Raw genomic sequence first — 22626 nt, 5'->3', positions numbered from 1 at the left:
GCAGTTTGAAAGTTGTCAGTGAGGTCTGAAGAGATGAAGAAAATAAGCAGATCAAGAAGGATGAGGAAGGAGCTGGGGTGCTGCAGACGGGGCTCTTGATGATTGACACAATGGTGCTTTGGGCTGTGGAAGGGCCGCAGGTTTACTCTGAGGTCTACTACTGAGAGCTTCTCTTGGTCATCTGCTGTTGGTTTGACTAATACGGAAAAATCTGCAGTTAGTAAACTGGCTGCCATGTGTATTAGGAAATAATTTCATGGAGATTTTTTTTTAATCAGAGATTAAGACTTACACTAAGTATTAAGTAGAACATAGTTATTAGGTGTTTAATTAATACTTCCAAAGTGTATGAATATAGTTTTAAATACAATTTTAGAAAAGAAAGGGATGCAATTCCTTTGCCATCTCTAACCCTCCCTCTCGATCTTTTCAGTATTTCATTTTTAAAGGGATTTATAGTCTATGTTATTTTCAAAAGGAAGTACAGAGTCAAAAAGTTTAATAAGTGAATTAAGAATCACAGTTTACACCATTAAAAAGAAAGGAAGCCACAAGAGATGAGTTAAGTACTGGATTTATCTCTAAATTTAAGGCAATCGGGTGAAAAAAAAAAACCAACCCTATTTTTGTTACCATGACATTATACAACAACTAAGGAAAATATGCAAAATCATCTCCAGGGACAAATTTTTCTTCTGGAACTATACTCAAGTAGGATCTTACTTCACTGGTGCTTGTATAAGGATATTGGAGTAATAGTGTTGGCGTTGGGTACAATTTATAGAAATTCTATTTTAAAAGACTTATCATATGAATAGTTTGTAAAGGTTACGGCTTAACATTAAATTAAAACTCGCGGAAAGCATTTCAAGTTGGGAAGGGATCTGAGACAACAGGGTCCAAATAAATGCCACGGGACTGACTCTCTCAAATATCTGACAGCACATGCCACCCGCTAGCAGGTGTTGGGGGTCACTCAGCTAATGACTGAATTCTCTAACAAGTACTTGTAGGACAAAAATTCTGTTCTTAATTTAGAGTCACATACTCAAGCCCAGCCTTAGACTCAAAGATCCAGAATCTCTAGGGGGAATCAGAGGACAGGAACCTAGCTACATTTTTAGTAAAGCTCTACTGGCAATTCTCAGGCTAGACATACTTGGGCAGCACTGTCTTAGGACAAAGTTTGGTTTAGAGAGTTATTAGTTCAATTTAGTTTAGTTATTTCTAAAAGTGCCTCTACTGGTGACACCTACACTACTGATTAGGGAGGGGGTGAGCCCAGGAGAAAGCACAACTACGGAAAACTCTACCAATGCTTGGTTTTCACGTTGCTTCCTCCAACATCTTCTGACCACTGTTTTAACAGTCATTGTGGAACACATTACTTTAAGTAACCATTGGAAAGATTCCTTACTTTTCAGGGGTGATACCCCTGTTCATCTCTTTCCATGGTTCTACTTTAATTACTGACTGAGAAAGAGAACCACGTTGTACCTGTGAAGTAAAATTTTAAGCTCCAGAATTATGTTTTCATAGAGAAAGCCAACCAGCAGATGGTCAAGAGATAAAGCAACGATTTTCCTCGAAGCACTTCTATGTGTGCTTGACTGACTTCAAAATCTATTACTGTACCATACAACGTACAGTTTAATTCTGAAATTTGTAAGTTGGACTTTACAGCTCACTGCTTATCCCTTATCCCCATTCTGCCCTCTCCCTCATATGTCATCCATGCTATTTGTGATCTTTTCCCTTATTTCCAACAAAGTCCTCCGTTAAAGGTGCCCTTAAACTTAATTCTTATTAATCCAGGTATTTTAGTTAATCTCAGATATCATCTGTATAAAAATGTTACTGAGACCATGGACAAAGGAGGAGATGGAAAGGGGTATGTGATACAAAATGTAATTTATCCTGTATCTCATACATTTATGGGATTGGTTAAAAAAGAAAGAAAGAAAAAAAAGGCAAAGCTGCCTCAATTTACAGACTAAAAATTAAAGAGTAAAATTTAATTTGATAGGTTCATACAATCTATCAGTTTACCCAGGCATAAGGAGTGTTTCTTAACCTCTTCAAGGGTGTAAATCATACTTCATATCTGTAAGTCTTGAGAATAGACAAGTCCCTTTCAAATGCATGGTATCATTTATCATTATAACAACCCTGGGGAAGACTCCCATCCCCATTGGAGCAGATGAGGAAGTTGAGGCCCAGAGAGGTGCAGCATTTTGCCCAATGTCACCCAGCTTGTGAGTGACAAGGCCAGACTTTAGGAATGGATTTCAAATCCACCCCAGCCATCAATCACCGCCACATGGTGGAAAGAATGTTAAAGGCGAAGAAATACTTTCCTAGAATAAAGTTACAGAAGTCTGCATGTCCTGCAGCTGATAACTGGGGCATCAATTTCCTTTGAAATTCAGGGCCGTAAATAAGCAGCTTCTCTATGGAAGGTACAAAAGATTTAGTGCTATAATTTATGATGCTGATCCTGATCTACAATTAGATTTCACAGCCTGGAACATCAGATATAAAGAGCCATTAATGTAACCTCTTTGTCAATATAGAAAATTGCTAGTTTTTTCACGTCTTTACAATACCTATTTCTTATTAAAAAGAAAAATGCAACAGGCCACCTTCCATCTATAATAAGTTTGATAAGATCATCATACTTAAAAATCCATATTGAAGGCAAAAAGATAAAGGTCTGCTTACCCCTCCTTCATGTCATTAATGGGAAGTGGAACCCTGCCACCCCTGTCCAGGGCCGACGTGATGTTTATGGCGTTCAGACGCTCAGGCTGCCACACATTTTTCACTGCCCCAAGAAAGTCTCCAAGAACCTCGCTGGCCAACATTTCTTCTACATTCATATTTTTAATGAAGAATTCTGCTTGGTATGGTAACGGGAAGTCTAATGTTGGTGAAAAAGGGTATGCATATCTTTAATGAAATAGTTTTTTGAAAGGGAAACAAAAGAATAATTTGAGATTTATTGATTTCTGTCACAATCCTGGCTCTGAGGAACAGTATTATTACTGACTTTAAAGGCTTTTCTATATAACAGAGGATGCATCTAAAAACATAACATATATTTGACCCAGAATTTTATCTACAATATAATCAAATCTGGCAAACAGCAGGGCAATACACAGTTAAGGAAAAAAAGCAAGAAGAAAAGATGCCCTATCTGTCTCTTTCATCTGCTGGCCTCTTGACTCTGCCAATGCACCCAGGTAGAAGGTGCACTTCTAGAACTTAGAAAAATATTTTGTATTTGTAGTGTTTTAAAACTCACAGATCTTTTTCAAATACATCATAAATTTAATCATTACAATCTTTGGTACTGCTATTTCCATTTGGACAGGGGAGCAAGCTGAGGCACAGAGCAACATCCTTTCCAAACAGAGAACACATTATAAAATATCTGTACTTTCTTGCGGGTTGTTTACACATGATATGAAATACCGTATTTTTACAACATGCAGTATTATTGATCTTTTGGTGTATGCTAAAACATTACATTTTACTGAAATAATTATTGATCATATTTTCATTAACAACTCTGAAATCACAGCAATTTCACTCTTTTCATCACTCCATAATTAAATATTTTAGAGAAATCATAATTTAAATTTCTCATGAAATTCTGTATCTCATGTTGTTAGAGATTTAGTTAGCTTTTTTCCCCCTCAATGTCTCATCAATCATTTCCCTCTAAAGATTCCAGAAAGTAATACTGTAAACCAACTCAAAGTCCAATTCAGATTCTCAATATAAGAAGCTCTAAATAAGTATAATTTATTTTACTTTCTCAAATATTACTTTTGAATTACAAACTATAATTTCCTATATTCTGGTTGTCCAATTATGACAAAAAATAGTTTTCTTTTTGTTTAATAGTATTTCTGTAATAATAAAGGCAACATTTTTGGAATACTTACTATGAGGCAGGCCAAGCTAAGAGACTGAGGTAAATTACTATATTTAATACTCACAACCACTAGATGAGCAGGTACTTGTACATTTCTTCATACTTTCAGAAGCAGAAGCTAATCTCTAGATCATTTGAACTTACCTCATATGACTTTTATTTAAGCTAAAGGAGACTGTATTTATAAAGAGCTCAGTGGAGCTCCCAATACAGAGTAAGAACTCAGAAAACATTAAACGTTAGCAATTATTATAATAATATGCACAGGTTGATTACTTGGATTCTGCCCTATAAAGAAAAAAAACTTCTGGACCATACACAGATTTAAAGTCCCCAACAGTAATTATACTATATATATATATATATATATATACATATACACACACACACATACTCTGATTTATTTCATTAAAACTCATGTACTATCTGTAAAGTACTCCACTCTTATTTAATAAATGAAAAATAAAAGTTATATAATGAGTAACTGAAATCTTGATGACCTCATTTATTATGAAGCTCCTTTAATATTAAAGGACATTGGATGTCAGAGTTGAAGTCAGGGAGATATTCTGGCTTTCGAGTTTTCAGAAGTGTTTCTGGAGTGTGGTGTCTCTTCCCAGAGATGAAGTTTTTCAAAGCCCTAATCACAGAAGGTTCTTTACTCATCTCCTACACTGTGACTTATTCTTCTTATGATTTTGTTAGATTTGTTTGATGTATAGCCCATCTGCAATCTTCTAAAATATGATGTTTATTCTTTTATGTAGATAAGTTTCCTGTTTTATACAGACACATTTCCTGCTTTATACGGAAAAACAGCAGCTTAATCATGCTACATTTTCCCCCATACTGAAAAATAGTTATGCAAAAAAATGTCATGAAGAACAGTTTCTTGGCAATAAATAATATTTATAAATAATACCAAATAGCTTTTGAGTATGCTAGAAATCTATCATCTATTACTGTCATTCAGTGTTTTTCTATCTACTTTTTCTAAAAAAGCGTGCAAAACTTTTTCCTTATTATCAATGCTATTCTTTGGAGAACTGTTTTTTGGCTTCCCTAATCCATGTGACCCCCCCTTCACGGCTCCTTTCTGAGACCCGCTGCTGCCACACCCCTTCAAGGCTCCAGGCTGTGCAGCTGCCTGCCGTCTACCCAGCCAAGTGCTGCTGCCAGGTCTCCCCGAGATGACTCACAGTAGCTTTCTAACTTTGGGGAAATCCCATGCCTGCTATATTTGGACATCACAGAGGCCAAGGGAACAGTAGGCCAACAGATTGGTGGCAGGCCTCTGAGGCACTAAACCCAATTTAGAGAATCACTCTATGTACTTTCCTTGAGCTCCATGCTGTGTGATTCTACATGACTGATTTCCCATTAGGTCTCCCAGAGCAGGAGGCAGCTGGGCAGGGAGTTGGACTGATGAGCATGGCTATCCTAATATTCAACTCTTGTTACTTCTTTTCCTAACCTTATCTGGGAGAAATGACGTGGGTAGGCCATGCTCAAAGATTTACATCCTACTGCTCATATAATTCCATCTACACGAGCAAGGAAAAATGCCTCCCATTTTGGTTCACTGCTTTTCAGAGTTTTGGCCACTGACCTCTATGTGAAAGGAGGCTTTCAAAACCCGTGTATTCAGCCTTCCTCACCTCTCATTTAGATAAATAGCCCCTAATACCAACTTACAGTCATCTAGCAGTCTTCCATTAGTATCCGCTTGAACGTGGGTCCCCACATGTCAGCATCTCCTGTTAGGATGCCTACGTACTCTGTATCAATAGGACTGAGACCAGACTTGACAGGGAAGAGGTTCAAACTGCACACCAGGCTACCTTTCAGTTTGTACGGACTTCCATACTTGACATAGGATTTTGAGTCCCCCTGAGAGCGTAATACCGAGGTAGTGGTCCAAGCCCACTGTAATGGAAGCATATAATCATACTGGTAGATTCTCAAGGAGAAAGGAAATTTCATAGCCATTCTGCTCACTAAGGGTATTCCAATTCTATAAGAACAGCTTGGACTAGATGCAGGTATCCAATTACAACTGGAGTCAAGAATAAAAATCTCCATGATCCAAACATGGATACCTACCAAAAGTCCTTAGGAGGTGGAATAGTGGGTCTTCCATCCAGGCCAATGGGACAGGTACTTGAATTTTCTTTTCATATATGAAGGTCACTCTAAATTTTAAATGAGCACATTTGTTGTCTGCAATTTATACAGCTAAAATGCCTGGGTAAATCTCATTTTAAGGGGTTCAAAAGCTTCACGCATTCTCCCCAATTATGTGTTGTGTCATCAATTCTACAGAAATTGCTTTCTTTCATATAGTGTAAAGGCAGTTTTCAACCCAGCCCTTCCTAAGTCACTATGAATTCCAAATTAGTAGGCTCTGATAAAATGTGTTGTATTCATTCATTTGTATTTAATTGTACTAGTAAATAGAAGTAAGAATTTTCCTATCCAGGATGCATGATTGTGTTCTTGTATTTTGGGGGGTAAATGCTGTACTAGTTCTTCTCCTGTTACCCTAATAAATGATATCTGGTATAGTATTCCATGATCTATAAATTTTAACTACAAAGGTTTTAGTGGTATGTACTTTTCCCAATCAAATGCCAAAATAGGGTCAGAATATTTAAGTGTAATTCTTGGAGCATCTTCTGTGTCCTTAACCTTTTACATCTTAGTCATCACTTACAGTTTGGGTATATGTAAATCTAAACCGCTGATGGACTCCAGCAATTATTGATGCATGATTAGCTATTCTGAAAGGAGACTGTGGCCCAAGTTGTGGTTTATTTTTGTCTGTCAACAACTCTGTCTTGTCACATACAATTGGACCACCTATGCAAGTATTAAAGTAAAATAATATCGATCACGTGTTGCATGTTCAGCCCTATGTTAAGCACATTTTGAATCTTAACTGATGGAATCCTTATCCTAGACTTATGAGAGAAATGGTATTCTTAGTCCCATTTTACAGATGATGCAATCACAGGTCTGGAAATAAGTGACATAGATATTTGGCTCCCCATCCTGAGCTTTTCAGCACCATAATGCATCATGATACTTTATAATGAATTAAATATTGCTTAGTTTCTTTTCTATATTTTACTATTTCATTAGTTATAGCAGGTTCATGGTACTTTAAAATCCTTCACTATGTTTTACATACATATTAAACATAATGAAATACTTCTTACAAATAAGGAAACAATCAGTGACTTATTTTTCCATACCTACCTTCTGCTGACATTATATTAATTATCAAATTATGCCTTGCAGTCTCAAAAGTACGCCTATTGTAGGCAGTTATCTATTGGAAAAAGAAAATCATATTAAGGAAGTGAAATGTTATTTGGAAAATGAAATTCATTAAGGAGAAAATGAAAACAAATTGTCCTTCTCTCCATTTTCATTATTTGTTTATTATACTTACAAAATATTCCTTCTCTGAGCAACAAGGACTCAGAGCTTTTAGCAATATTATGGGAAAATAGATAATTAGTCAGGTCTATTTAACATGCTAAAACAACAAGTTAAAATCAGAAAAATCCTTTTATAGAAGGCTGTTAAGTGCTAGTAGTAATGCAGATGCATCATTAGTAAATGGATTAACCATTATGAATCACTTACCAGTGCCATTCTAAAATTTCAAAAAAAACCAAACAATATATTTGTGTACTTTTAAATGGAACTTAAGGATCATACCAGCACATCTTTGTATTGTTTGCATTCAGTACTAAACTGCACACCAACCACTCAAAAAATGTCATAAAATAACTGTTTGGAAATCATATCTCAAAATGGAAATAAAGCAGGAGGAATCACAATCTATGCAGCTTATGGCACATGCTCAAAACAAAAATCAATCCCTTTGCAGAGTCCAATATTAGTAAATGTTTGCAGAGCCAATGAACTTACATCAAAGTCAACTCAGAAACAGCCACTGCAAACAACAAACAAAGCAAAGGCCAACAACAAGATACGGCTTAAAAAAAAAAAATCAAGGAATGATTAACTTATAACAGGTATTAAATCATTCATTCAGGCCTGCAGTACCTCAAAAAAAACCAAACCAAACCAAACCAAAAAAACCAAATTGATTGTGTAAAAGTCTTAGCATCCCAGCACTAGCCTTCTGGCAGTCATTGCAGCTGTAGTTTGACACTGAGATGAGAGTGCAGGACAAAACTGATTGAAACTGAAAAAGAAATATCTTGCATATTTAAGAACAAGTATCAAAGACCTTAATAGCATCACATATGAGCTTTAAATAAAACACATTACAGCCATCAGAAATATTATTTGAGAGAAGAGTGAAAAACCCGAATTTTGGAATAAAAATTTCCAAACCTTAACAATATTTAAAAGTATATATTCTGAAAAACATATTATTCCACAAAATTAAAAGACCTCTCTCCATAATCTGTCAAATTTCTTTTGGATTTAATGACTTCTTTGCTGCTCTCTGTTGGGACACATTATCAATTAGGTTCTCACTGAACACTAAAATTAAGACTAGCCACTAAAATCAACTAGGCACTATTGCTCACAAAGAGCAAAAGAAAAAAAATGCAGAAAACATTTGGGGATTTTCATGATTTTAGAAGTTTATCCTGGAAAAAACTTAAGAATATTCTCAATGGAAAAAAAAATACTAGATACTATTTGAAGTAATATCTCAAAGTTAATGCTCAGAAAGATTAGGTATTTTCAAATTAATGGTAATATTTTTATGGTGAGCCTTCCCATGATTATCACAAATTTCATTATTATAAATTTCATAAATTCTAATAAGCTTTTTTTTTTAAATCATAGGCTACACAAGAGTGAAGAACCTTTCATAAATCAGGAGGAAGAATTTTATTATCTGAATTTATAGTTAATGTTTAATTTTAACAGCTATAACAGAATGCAATCCTTCTATCACTTCTAATGAGATATTTAAATACTGTAATATCCTCAATCAAATTTTACTTGTCGTCATGACGTGAAGCCCTTCACAGCAGAGGAGTGCATGCATATGTGCTTTTTTTGATCCCCTATTTCTAAAATAGTGGCTGATCTTTTTTAGATGTTTAATAAATATCTACTGAACAAATTGTGGATTTATTTGAATAAATGTATTTATAATTGTGGATTTATATAATTAAAATCTTTTAATTATATTATTAATGGAATACTTTTAAATACTGAAAACATTATTATACATGGATGTAGAAATGAGTTATTTACAGATAAATCACTACTTGTGTTAGATGAAAGATATGTAAGTTTTCATCATCATCTCTTTAGCATACTACTTGATACATATTCATAATATTCTATGTTGGTATTTAGATGTAATGAACCACAGTGAATCCTGGCTCAACACATATGTTTCTCTTCTATCCTAGCCCCTTGACTCTCTCCAACCAGAGCAGCCATTTTGGATTTTGTGTTTATCATCCCAGCCATTTAAAATACAGTTTTATTATAAATGCATGTATGCTTAAAATATATTGTTCAGTTAGCTGGGTTTTGAGCTCTATCAAAATGGTAACTGTTATGTAGTCTTCTGGGAATTTTTTTTTTCAACATTACATTCAAAACATTCGTTCATGTTGCCAGGCAAACTTAGGTTCATTGTTACTATGAATGTTCACTGTGTGAATACTCCACAATACAGACTTAGAGACTCCTGGGTCTCAAATGCTTTGTGGGTTTCCAGTGTTTTGCTATACAAACATTGCTCAATGAACATGACTGTGCATGCCTTCAGGTGGACATTTGCAAGTGTTTCTTTTACGTGTATACCTAGAAGTGGGGCTGCTCAATCACAGGGTACAGTGATACTCAGCTATGTGAAATACTCAGTTTTTCCGAAATGGTTATGCCAATTCCCACGTCCACGGTAATGAATTTTACTGTTGTAAAATTCTCACTGCAGTCTTAATTTGAATATTCCTCATTACTGATGAAAGTAAGTGTCTTTACTTAATTGGCATTTAAGTCTCCTTTTCAGTGAAATATCTATTCATGTCTTTTTCTTATTGAAACTGTAGGAGTCCTCTTTTATATTTTACATACTTATAACTAGTCAGCTATATATATTTAAAATATCACCTTCCAGCATGTGGGTTTTTTTTTTTAATGTTTTCTTTTGATGAACAGAAGTCCAGAAATTTAATATGGTAAAATTTATCAATCTCTTCTCTTAAATAAAAATATTTAGATGTTATTTAAGAAATCCTTCCCTATTCTCAAACTCAGAAAGATATTCTTCTACATTTTCATAGAATAGTTTAAAATTTTGCTAAATCCTTAACCTACCTAGACTTGAGTTTTGTACTTACTGTGAAATAAGAATTTAATTTTATGTTTGCCATATAGCTGAGCACCAGCCAATGAACAGACCTTATTTTCCCTAATCTGTGATCGGTGGCACTATCTCTTTAGACATGTATCATTACTTTTTATGTAGATGGATCTGTTTCTGGGCTCTCTATTTTATTCACTGGTTAATTTATTTATCCCTCTATCAATACAACCTTATGATTAATTACTAAAGATTTATAATAAATCTTGATTTCTGGAGAGGAAAGAAATCTTTCCCCTCTTTTTTCTTCTTTAGGATTGTCTTGATTTTTCTAAGCCATTATCTCCTTTATAAATTTTAGAATTAGTCGTCAAGTTTCATGAAAAACTTATTGAGATTTTTGTTGAAATTGCACTGAATCTACAGATCAATTTGGGGAGAGTGATGCCTTTATGATTTTGAGTCTTCATATCCCTGAACCAATGATCTTTTCATTTACATAGGAATTCTTTAATATCAATAAAGTTTTATAATTTTCCCCATACAGACCTTGAGTATCTTCTGTTAGATTTATTCTAAGTATATTGTAATTTTTGTTGCTATTAAAAATAGCATGTTTTAAAAACATGTATTTTCTCAATACTTGTTATTCTGGTGTAGAAATGTAACTAAATTTTTATATTGATGCTGTAGTTTACTGCTAGGCTTTCTGAAGGTTTTAATAATCTATGGACTCTTCATATCATTTACTATTCTATTTCTTCCTTTCAAAAACTTTTTTTTAATTTTGATTTTTTTAATTTTTTAAGAATTTTTAAAAATTTCTTTTTCTTTCTTTACTGCCCTGGATAGGACTTCTAATATATTCTGTAACAGATGTTGTAGAGGGGGTCACTCTTGTTTTGTTCCTGAATTTAAATGGAATTCTTTTAGAGTTTGTTTCCATTAAAAATGGTATTTGCTATTATTTTTGGTAAATAACCTATCAGGTTAAGGAAGTTCAGCTCTATTCGTAGTTTGCTAAGAGTTGTTTTTTTCTTATCAAGAATAGGTGTTGAATTTTATTAAATGCTTTCTCTGCATCTTTCAGGGTGATTGTGCTATTTTTCTTTTTTAATCTAGCAATGTGATAACTTACATTTATATATTCCTTTTATAACTTCCTGAATATTTTTAACAATCATTTTGACAATAACTCAAAATAACTTTTTTACTTATAGCTACACATATTTATATCTTAAAAAAACAGATTTATAGACAGAAATCATTGAAAAGTCACATTAATACAAACTTCAGCTCAAAGGAAGAAACACCGTCTTCTCTTAGCCAATATGGAAGCTCATATCCACAATCCATGGCTGATTAAGACTTTGGAGAAAAACTCAAAGGATGTAATCCCTTGAGAGTTTGTACCAGGTAGAAAACATGCCATATAGGACCTGTACAAACTCTCAACAATTTCACTAACAGTTCCTATGCTGCTGCCCTGGTCAGTACCAGGAAATCCTTATGGAATTGAACAGTTAAATTCCAATTTAAGATCCTGAAGGCATCTGGGCCTAAAACTATAGTAGGACTCTCCTGTCATTAAATGCCATTATAATTCTGATTTTGCTGGATATAGTAAAGAATGAAACATTTTTAGCTTTTATACTCATTCATTTTTTAAAAAGATTAATTCTCATTAAAGGGTCAATGTCATCATTGCTTTTGTTGTTGTTTTAATTTCTAATATCTTCCAGGTATGAAACCAGGTACTGATAAAAATCTGATTAATTATTAACACCACCATTTCCAAAATAAAGGTTAAACATGCAGCATGGCTTACAGAGCCCTCAAAGATCTGCCCCTAGCAACAGTGACACCTCTGTTCCCATCACTTGCCCTCTGGCTTGCATCCTGTCCTCAAGCCACACTTGGAGTTCCCTAAGACCGTCTGGTTTTGTTTATGCCTCCAAGATTTTGATGTGCTGTATCTTCTGCCTAAAATAGCCTTCCTTCTACTTTGTGAATTTCTATTTACCCTCTTACAACTCTGCATCAAACAGCACCTTCTTATTATAACAGTTATGTCAGTGTTGGCTAAGTGTGGCTTTCCATTCCAGTGCTTCAACCCCTGGACTGAAGACATGACGGGACACAGCTACCATTCATCATTCTCCTACCACCACCTGTCATAAAGCTTAGCACATGGGAGGGGCTCATTAGATGTCTGCTTAGTGACTGTATTTGAATGAACATGACATACGAAATTAAAATTCGGAGGGAATCAGTTTTGAAGTTTGTATTCATTTTCTTCAATAGAATTTGTATTATAGTAATCTGTTTCTTTTAAATGTCTCAGTTGTTTTTTTCACTAATTTAGCCCCTTTTTATATAAAAGCTGAAACAAAAAAACTTTGTAAATGAACAGAAAGGGATGGTACATTTCCAAATGTTATCTAGTGTGTTTCCATGCAAAAATACTGACTCCCACTGCCACATAACTGTAATTACAACATTTGAAACTCAAATTAATATATATAATATATATACATTTATATAATTTTGCTCTATCTAAGTAAATTACCTCAATGACTGTTGGTTTCCCCACATTTTCAGCTGTTGGAGACCCATATAGGACTCCATCACTATATGGCGTCCTTTGGATATATCGAAGCCATCCAGGCCGGTCTGGGTAACCCATTAAATTTGTGTTAAATGTTATGGGATCATTACTAATCTCACCTAGACAAGAAACACAGAAGCAAGTTATGAGACAGTTGTTTTCAAACGTTGCTTTGATAGTTCCAATAAAAATATGTCTGTCTAAATTTTTTTCTTATATTTGTAGCAAATTAAATACACACCAAAAAAAAAAAATCCATCTGGGAATTTAGATTAGGGCCTCATGTAAAGAAAACAATCCTTTTGGTTGTTTAGTTTGTCTAGAAATCTGATGAAACAAAGAAAAGTATATTCATACAATTTTCCTTCCTTTTCTCTCTTTCTTTCCTCTTCTTCTTTTTTTTTTTTTTTTTTTTTTTTGGTCACATAGCAGTGAAAAAGTTCTGCCAATAAGACAGTTACCTTTCAGGAAAATCTCCCAGTCATTCTGGTATATTCATTCTTTTGAGAAACCTTCCTTTGATGAAACTCTGAACACTATCAAACTAATCTTAAAGGATATCTCAAAATTTTTAAAGTGTCACCAAAACAAAAATAATGCAATTTAAAAACATTGGAGGATGAGTTGAAAAAGATGTTACAAATTCAGAAGAACTGTAATAATATGACATTTATTAATAATAAACAATAATAACAGCATCATTTGACTAGCATGTGCCTGGCCCTGTTATTGTGCCTGGCCTCTACAGGCCTTATTTCATCTGATTTTCAAATATATCAATAAAAGTAGTACTATTATTAGCCTTGATTTTATTAATGAAATATGTAATTTTCCATGTTAATTCTTCATGGTCTTATTAAGTGCTGAAATAGAATTTAATCTTGGCTGACTCCAGAAACTATGCTCTTAACTACATGTTTTCTTCTCCAATGTTGAAGCAGCTGTTCAAAAGGTTGAGCTGTATAGTTTTGCAAACATAGAACGCCTCACAAGGAAACAGTTTTTAAATAATTGATGAAAAGACCACCTTTTTTTCTTGAGCGCTGCTGAGAACATGCTTAACTATATTTTATGAGTGTTGTTAGGTATGCTATTCATCATCTAATCCATAAAAATAATGTTTATATTAATTCTAATGCTATAATTTTCAAAAAATTCACTTTTATTTGTTACTTAAATAAGAGTTATAATAACAATATATTTTTCTCTTGTTATTCTTTCTATATCCTCATTAATTTGTTGGCTTTTGTGACAATCCAATATAACATAATTTAAACCAATAGTAAATTAAATAAGACTTCATAATTGCTATTACTTTGAAGAAAAATTAATCTCCATTATACTATTATTTAGTTGTATAAAATTATCTCACATTGTAAAAGCTTTCTTGAGAACCCTTTCTTAATATCATATTTCATAATCTTCTACAACATATGTAGTTTCCTAAAAATCAATGTACTATGTAAGACTCTAAGTCTTAATATGTAAAAATCACAATTGTACAGCTACAATTATTTCTATGAGAATACAGGTAGATCATTTGTCAGAAGAACAAAACTCAAGACTGGGAAATCAGAAATATGCTTTTTTTAAAGTTCAGAAATGAATTATTTTCTTCTGTAATTAAATTTCTAATTTTAAATTGGAAAATATCCTGCAACAATCAGTTTATCACACATCCAGACCATTTCAATTAATGCTACAAATATCTGCCCATGTATCATTTAGATGATGCACACTGAGCAAAAAGAAAATTTAGTACATTAACCACTTTTTTTTCCCCACCAAGAACATACCAGGTTTTGGGTAAGGTGGGAATTCCCCCTTAAAATACTCTCTTTCCAAAACATGAACAAAGAGGACACCTGCAGATGGGTAGACATTCCGGTCAGAGTGCACCCTGGAGAAAATAGTGTACACTGAAAACAAGAGGGAAGATAAGAGATAGAAAGACAAATAATGAGATCTGCTTTTGATAATCCACTTACACTCTGAAGAAAGGTTTCACTATGTAGAAATTTCTGAGAAAACTGAAGCAACATGCAAAATATTGTTAAGAAGTTTGTTTTAAAGGGAAGTGGTTTTAAGACAAAACATGGAACAACTCTCAACCTGGTGTGTTTATAGACATTTCAAATACTGTGTAAGCAGAATTAGGCACATTTAATATTTTTAATTGTTATTATATAATAAAGACATCCATCGTATCTTTTTTGGTAAGTTTTTATGGAAATTATTACCAACAAAATACCTCATGAGAACTGACCAACTATATGATTGCTACAGTGTATTTTTTTTCCTTTTTTCAAAGCAAGGTATAAAGAGTACTTTTTAAACGGTAAGAACCTCCACTGTATTTAACTGTTTGCCAGACAAAGCACATCAGACCTTAAACCACCACTGATTTATGTAAGGTGAATTTCATATATTCTTATAAAAATGCACTGGATACTCTTTTGTTGAGTATTACTCCTCATCTCTCTCCTAGAAGTGATTTATTCCACTTTACCTGATCTTGACAATTAACAATTCACACATATAATCTAGTCTATAATGCTACCTCCTAAATAAGCAGTAACAGTTACATAATAAAATTCAGTGCAAATCATTTCTTCAAGTGAAATGGGGCAGATTTCATGATTCACTGGTTACTTAAGATATATGATGTGAGTACATTAAAATGACCAAATTGGTTTGATTAGTTTCAACCTATCGTTTTTCCTCTGATATCATCATCTCCACCAACACATTACTGCCATTACCCTTGTCACCTCTACAATCTCTTTTCGGTTTTCTATCTTCCTGTTTGGCTAGTGGCTGCAATTTTTAAACAGATAAACTCTAGCAGGTAAGTTCTTTCTCTTAGTCACTGATAGATTTGTAAATGTAGTCATTAACCTTAAGAACTCAAGGCTGCTCACTTCAAGCTCACGACTAACTAAAAGCCCTGGATGGCAAAATCACTGACAGTAAATTTTTCAGCATAAAAATAGCAACTCCCACAAAATGTTTCTTTATCTGTGAAAACTTGTCCCTGCAGTTCTGTGGATGGCTGCCAAAAATGGGAAATGGAACTAAAATATTTGGCTTGGAGCTTCACATAGCCATAGCTTTACTACTAAAAACACAACTTCAAAGGCTCTGTAGCAGAGGAAAGGAAGCCGCAAGTTAGGTTTAAACCAGGTATGCAGGGAGACTCGTTCTTTCCTGACTTGTTTTGTACTAGCATCTGAACGCAATCTTCCTATGGCATTTGGAGTACCCAGTTTCTACCTTAGAACAACTTACTCACCTGTGAAAATGGTTCCCATTCAAGAATGAACGAATCATAGGAAAATAGTGAGGATGAGAATTGGAGATTTTTCACCAGTTGGATTCCATGGCATCCCCTAAACGCTAGGTGCTGTGGAGAATGTGAAGATGAAGGAGACCCAATCCCTGTCTTTCATGAGTTCACCATCTGGTTTGGGAGACCAACGCCTACCTAACTAGGTATGATCCCAGGGATACAAACTGCTCTGGCAGTACCTGCAGAGATGGGGAGAAGCAATGGAGGCTGGAAAGATCTGGAAAAAGAAGTAGAATTCAACAAGGCTTTTAAAGTACTAGCAGGATTCTGAAATGCAGAGATGGGCAATTTCACTGGTGAAATACATGCAAGATACAATCATGGGATCCTGTCGAGCCCTTTCAAGAAAGGGAATTAAGCCAGTGATGCTTGACACTGGGATGTATTTAAGGTAGGGGGAGGAAAATTGGGAAGAAGATCAAATTATGGAGCACTGTGAACTCCTGCTGAGAAGTTGTCTCATTCTATACATAATCATGTTTAAATTCTAGATCACAACCCTACAACCAAAGCACAGGAATATTTTGAATAATGTAAAGGAAACTCTTCGGAGCTTATATAATTTACTCTTTCTAGGGTTTATTAAAAACATCTTGAAGTCCAGCGCTAAACTTTATTTACTTATGTTATTTCCTTGGCACCTAAAAGGTGTTTGGCATATGTGAATAATTTCATAAATGCCTACTGAATGGATGAATACATTCTAGTACAAAGCACTGGAGAGGGAAACAGAGCTCTCATGTTTGAGGACTAAATATATATAATACTTAGCTTCAATTTCAGTTTTGTAACTTAAATTAATTCTCATATGTGTGTAGCAGTTTCTGGGTTATCCTCTATTTACATTATAAATTACTAACGGTCTCCCTTCGTTTTTGCTACCATAAGGTAGTAACAGCTAGCTTATAAATCAAAAAGAAAGGTTGTTCATATTAAATAATATTGAAATGATTTTATTTTCTATACGGCCCATAGCAGGGCCTGATATGGAACCAAAAAAGGGTACGTGTCACTGCTTATCACCTCACTTCAAGGACTAGCATAGAACATCTCACTTTCTGTTTTTATAAAGAAAACATTTCTACTATCTACAGAGCCAAACCACAATCTACCATGGCCCTCCTGGGCTTTAAGATGACATGCACATTTCTTTATTCATGTGTACTCAATTGCCTTTCTGCAATCTGCTGAACTGCATACTTGCTGGTCAGTTACCTTGGCAACTCCACAGTAAAGCCTGCTTCACTTTAAGTATAGTATGCTATTCACTTTAAGAAAAACATGATACAGATGTATGACACATTCATCATCTAGAAATGGAAAATGACTAAGCCAATATGTTTTGTTTGTGAAAATAATATTTCCTTTCTGCAGCATCAGTTTAAATCATAAGCACCCACACAACATTTTAGAGAAGTACCCTTTGCCTTACCTTTCCCATTTGTTACTTGGAAAACAAATAGTTCTTCAACAGCGGCTATTTGGGCAGTATTTCCACCTAGCTTCCTTTTGAAAACAACAAATGCCAGAGAATTCAAAGTTATAGGCTCTTGTTCTAAACATGAGTTATATAAATAATACTAATAAGTTTGCACTAACACCAACAAAGGCTGATACTACACAGTGAACACAGTGTTGCACTCACATGTGTCTAAGTAGTACTCACAAACAGTAAGCTTGAAGCATATTGCTTTCTCTAAAAGCAAGTCTTGAAAATCAAATTTAAACACTCTAAAAATCTCTGAAATACATATCTCTGAAACAGTCTCTGAAATATACATGTGTACCTCACCATGCTAATCAAGCTGAGGTCACATTGTCTGGCAGCTCTGTGCATCACATGGCTCTGCAATCGTCTACGGCTGCAAATCCATTACCTCTGCAAATGCATGCCACTGGATACAAACGAAACTGGAAACCAGTGTGTGGCTAAATCCGTGAAAATCCATCACCATTAATGGGCAAAACAATTAAACCAAAAAGTCCGACCCACAGGGGGTCAAAGACATCATCTTCAAACAACAAGGGTAGCTAGATTTGCAAAGATTAAAAACTGAAGACAGGTAGTCATAAATAACAGAATTTTTAAGGAAAAATTATATATCTGAGTTGAGAAGAGCAAAAGGGTATGTGGGCAAGTGGCAAGGATAATATTTCACCCTCCCTAAATGCAGCTCCAATGCTCCTTGTTACCACGCTACCAAAATCTTTTCGCAAAACTGTTCTCTCCATGTTTTAGTCATAAGGCATAAAAACTGCAGACCATTTCAACGATGTACATTATGTGACAGCAGAGAGCCAAGAACCAAGTAACAGACGGTGATGGCAGTGCAATAAAATCGGACCTCATGCTAGCTAAATAGCATCCTATCTTCCTTTATTAATAGTCCATTTGAAGTCTCCTCCCTATGGGAGATGAAAATATGAGGGTGTGCATTTGTATGCTTATTTATAATTACTTAAAAACAAAAACAAATCTGGATGTATTTAGTAAACATCAAATTTTGAAAGGATTGTGGTGGTGCATTGCTAATGAGTCTATAGCATATCACATCACAATTACTACAATGATTATTTTTAATGGCATACAGACGTGCACAGGCACATACAGTCCACTCTCTACAAAAAAGTCCAGAGAACACTTACCAGCCCTTTTTCTGCATCAGCAAGAACAAGTACATGACTATAAAGATACACTGGTTGCTGAGTGTGAGACCCTGCAAGTCTCAGCTAGACTTATATCTTAAAGCCTTCCTCCTCTGAAATCTTTAAGTCATAAAGTATTGTCGGTATTCACGTCAAGGTGACCTTTAGTAGGTACCTATAATGTGTATCTCTCTCTCATAGATGCTTTATCAACAAATTAATCACTTTAAAAGATCTACTAATATCATCATTTTCTAAATTTTGAGATTTAAGAGTATACAGTAAAATCTTAATTTACTAGGAAGCCCAAGGAAGGAAACATTTCAGAGAGCTTAGTTTTCTAAAGTACTCAGCGGTCGGTCCTTTTTCATGATGGTTTAAGTTCATCATTTGGCACACCAATTATTGCACCCTGCTCTATTATACAGCGAAGCCCTTATGGACTGTTTGGTCACCTTGTCTTTTACCGATCACAGTAGCGCTAGCGGGTTGCCGTCTGCTAATGCTTTTTAAGGTTGTGTGTTTTATAGATTTTCTGTTTTCTCATCTGTAGATAAGTTGTCAGCTGTCATTTCTCATCGCTATCAGTATGTTTCCTCTAACAGCTTCTCTTTCCCTTCTAATTTGCTGCTATTAATCTGCTTCAGGTTTAGAAATGAGACTACCAAATGAGGTGGACTGGCGTGTTAAAGTAAGAACAAATCTGTGCCTGTCTCAATGCATGCAAGGCTCTGCTAGATGTGAAGAACAGAAGCCTACATTTGCCACATCTATTATGGCTACCCAGAGACCCTCTTGTATCATATTTTCTGATTCCTAGTTGACACAGTGTACTTCTGAAACGATGATCTTACTATAACTGGGAGACAGCCGTTACTTGAGGAGATGGCAGCATAAGCTGTGTATGAAACACATTCAGAAATAAATAAGTGTACCATGGAAAGTCTTATTAATTTAACCCATATGCTATATGGATTGTCAAATCAAAATGAATAGATTTAATGTGTTGTGTAAAACAATTTCTAACATATTTCATGTATGGGAAATATACTGCATAATTTAAACAAAGAGATCTATGGATTAAGAGATCTACTACTCTCAGCAATAGCTATATCAGCCTAAGAATAAACACACTAAAATAAGTAATTCATTAATAAGAAATTGAAGCCTATTTCTAAAAGCATTTCAATTTTGTTAATTTGCCTCTCATGTTCAGAGTTTTAAGACGTAAGCTACGCATTGGGAAATGTGACAACGGTGCTTGAAATGAGTGCAAATTACTTAAATAAGATAGTGTGTATTTCCCAAATGTTCATAGTACTGCCTTAATAAGTATTATCTGAAAAAAAATTTTGGATAAGAATGATGAAGTAGACTTTTAAATATGTTTAAGATATAAAGATAATACTGAATAGCCACTTACCTGGTACAGCTTTTAAAACAAACTTTGGCCTAAGCAACTAGATATCCCCACTCCTTAACATCCTACTTACAGAAGAGACATCATCCCTCTGCTAAAGTTAAGAACTGAACTATTATTAAAAAGAAAGTTACACAAAAAATACAATTGCTGAAAATGTATTTTACTATGTGATTATCTCTGATCATTAAAAATTGTTAGTACTGACAGGAAAAATAAGACTTGTCTTTTCTTTTATAGTTTTAACAGCTAAAAACTCATTATGAGTCTCGGAGCCTCTGCATATAGAACACTCCAAGAATCTGCTACCGATTCATCAGAATTGATTACAAGAGATAAATCCCATTTGCTACCTCTGCATCAAGAGAACCCATTTCAGGGTTTTCAGAGCCTGATATATTTATGGTTTCCTTCCTAATTTATTTTTCAATGTGTTACTTCTGTAGTCTAATTGAAATTTAATTACTAAACCAGATAATGGCTATAGAAAAATATTTTGAGACATCAATATCCAGCCAGGTATAGAACCTGTGTTGGATTTTTTTTTCCTCATTAAGATTTACCTTTTTATCAATTCAGGTTTATAAATCTTGGCTTAGAATCAAAAGCTTTTCTCAGCAGTCTGCCCTTCACCCTCGAGTTTACTCAACATCAAAGTACTGAGGGCCATTCATTTAGCAAGGTCAGCTATTGTTTTTATTTCAGTCACAGACAGTCCACACCAGGGCTGTAGAATTCATCCCAGGGAAAGCATTAAATTGCCTTTTAAAACTTCATTCCTCTAAGAGATAGGACCACTTTTCTTTACATGAGGTAAAAGAAAAGCCACTACTTGGATCTTTTTCTACAAAAAGCAGAAAGGCTTCTTCATGAGATTCCCCCCCCAACTAAAGCCACTTACTAAAACCATTTTTCTAAAGTGAAGGTAAATATCGTGATTTTCCATAGAATGATCACGTGTTTGTTTTGTTTTGTTTTTTTCTTAAATGTCAGTTGGAAAGTGGTTGCAAACCATTGTCTATTGGTAATCAATTGGTCTCACAGAACTCTGCAATTGAAAACGGCTTTAGATGCCATCCTGTCGGGGCATGCCAAGTAAGTTTCTCTAAGAGACAGATCATTGCATTACTTCCTGCTTGGATATGGCCTCAGCAATCTACTCAACTCAGGATTCCTGACAGATAATACCAATCCAAGTTGGCATGCATTTGTTTTCCTGGAGGGTTCAGTCCTTTGTTTTATAGATAACAAAATTGAACCAAGAGAGACTAAGTGAACCTACAGGACTAGCAAGTGGAAGAGCTAGGACTTTAAGCGAGGATAGTCATGTATTTTGTTGATTGAGGTTATGTATTTGATGGTTGTCCATTATTTTATTATAATCCACTATAGTAAACACATTATGTTGCATAACTCCATAACTTTCTTAATTATCTCTCTTGTTTTACCATGAACCAGAGCTTGACTAGATAATCTTATTATTTCATGAGGTTATCTTAATTATACTACACAACTGGAAGAAGTGAGTTAACAATCATGATGTCAAGAAAGAAACCAACCTGAAGTTTCTTTAAAGAACGAAACAAACCCAAAGCTTAGAAGGAGATATTTCAGCCTTCATAGCCAGAGTCTAGGAGAAGAAACTCACAGCTCTGGTAGATAGTCTTTTTGAAGTCCTGGAACTCTATGATCCTTCCTCCTGACTTTGCCACCTTTCAGAGGCCAAGAAGAATACATATTTTCAGCCCTATGGGCACTTCCTGCTCACCTCCAACAACAGAGGAAAGGAAATCATCTAGAGAGACATTTCTGTCTTCGATCTATGCAGTCCCTTGACCATCAGTAAGCTAAGAAAAAGCCTCCTTTGAGACGGCAGAAGAGAATTGAAGTTGAAAATAATTAGGAAATCTGGTCACAATCATTTATACTTTCTCTTTGTTTCTCAGAAAAAAAAAAAAAAAAACAATGAAAGCTTATCAGTAGACCTAAGGCTGACCCATTTTAGAACATGAGTTGTCTTAAGTAAGAAAGGAGAATTTGAGGATGTTTATCTAAGTGAAGTATATAAATAAATAATATGAAAGCTTATTCTTTTTCTATTTAAATTATTCCAGGGGTAAATTTTAAGTTCTTCTACTTTTACCTGAGTAAAAAGAGAAGGGAATGCATATTTAGCCTGCTCTTTATGATTTTTGCAATCACTTAACGCATGTTGAGGTAGAATGATGCCAAATGTAGTTGATCTGAAAGATTCAAAATTCCTCAAAATACCATTTCTAGAAGAGACACCATCTCACTGCTAAAGTTAAAAACTAGAATATTATTTTAAAAGAAAGTTACACAAAAA

At 34.5% G+C, this 22626-nt stretch overlaps 1 protein-coding gene across 6 annotated transcripts in view; it reads right to left on the bottom strand.

Moving 5' to 3' along the window:
* Positions 1–22626, bottom strand: part of SGCE (sarcoglycan epsilon) — a 64690-nt gene that overhangs the window by 23858 nt on the left and 18206 nt on the right. For all 6 annotated transcript variants that reach the window (XM_032483986.1, XM_032483984.1, XM_032483983.1 and 3 more), the window contains 4 exons: positions 14661–14783; positions 12826–12983; positions 7199–7271; positions 2722–2920 (listed from right to left, as the gene is read on the bottom strand). In XM_032483986.1, the coding sequence (XP_032339877.1) occupies positions 2722–2920; positions 7199–7271; positions 12826–12983; positions 14661–14783 (553 nt within the window). The remainder of the gene's footprint in view (positions 1–2721; positions 2921–7198; positions 7272–12825; positions 12984–14660; positions 14784–22626) is intronic.

Source organism: Camelus ferus, chromosome 7 (assembly GCF_009834535.1).
Source record: "Camelus ferus isolate YT-003-E chromosome 7, BCGSAC_Cfer_1.0, whole genome shotgun sequence".
Classification (NCBI taxonomy): Eukaryota; Metazoa; Chordata; class Mammalia; order Artiodactyla; family Camelidae; genus Camelus; species Camelus ferus.
The sequence above is the reverse complement of the archived record's forward strand: the minus strand, read 5'-3'. Positions and strand labels throughout refer to the sequence as shown.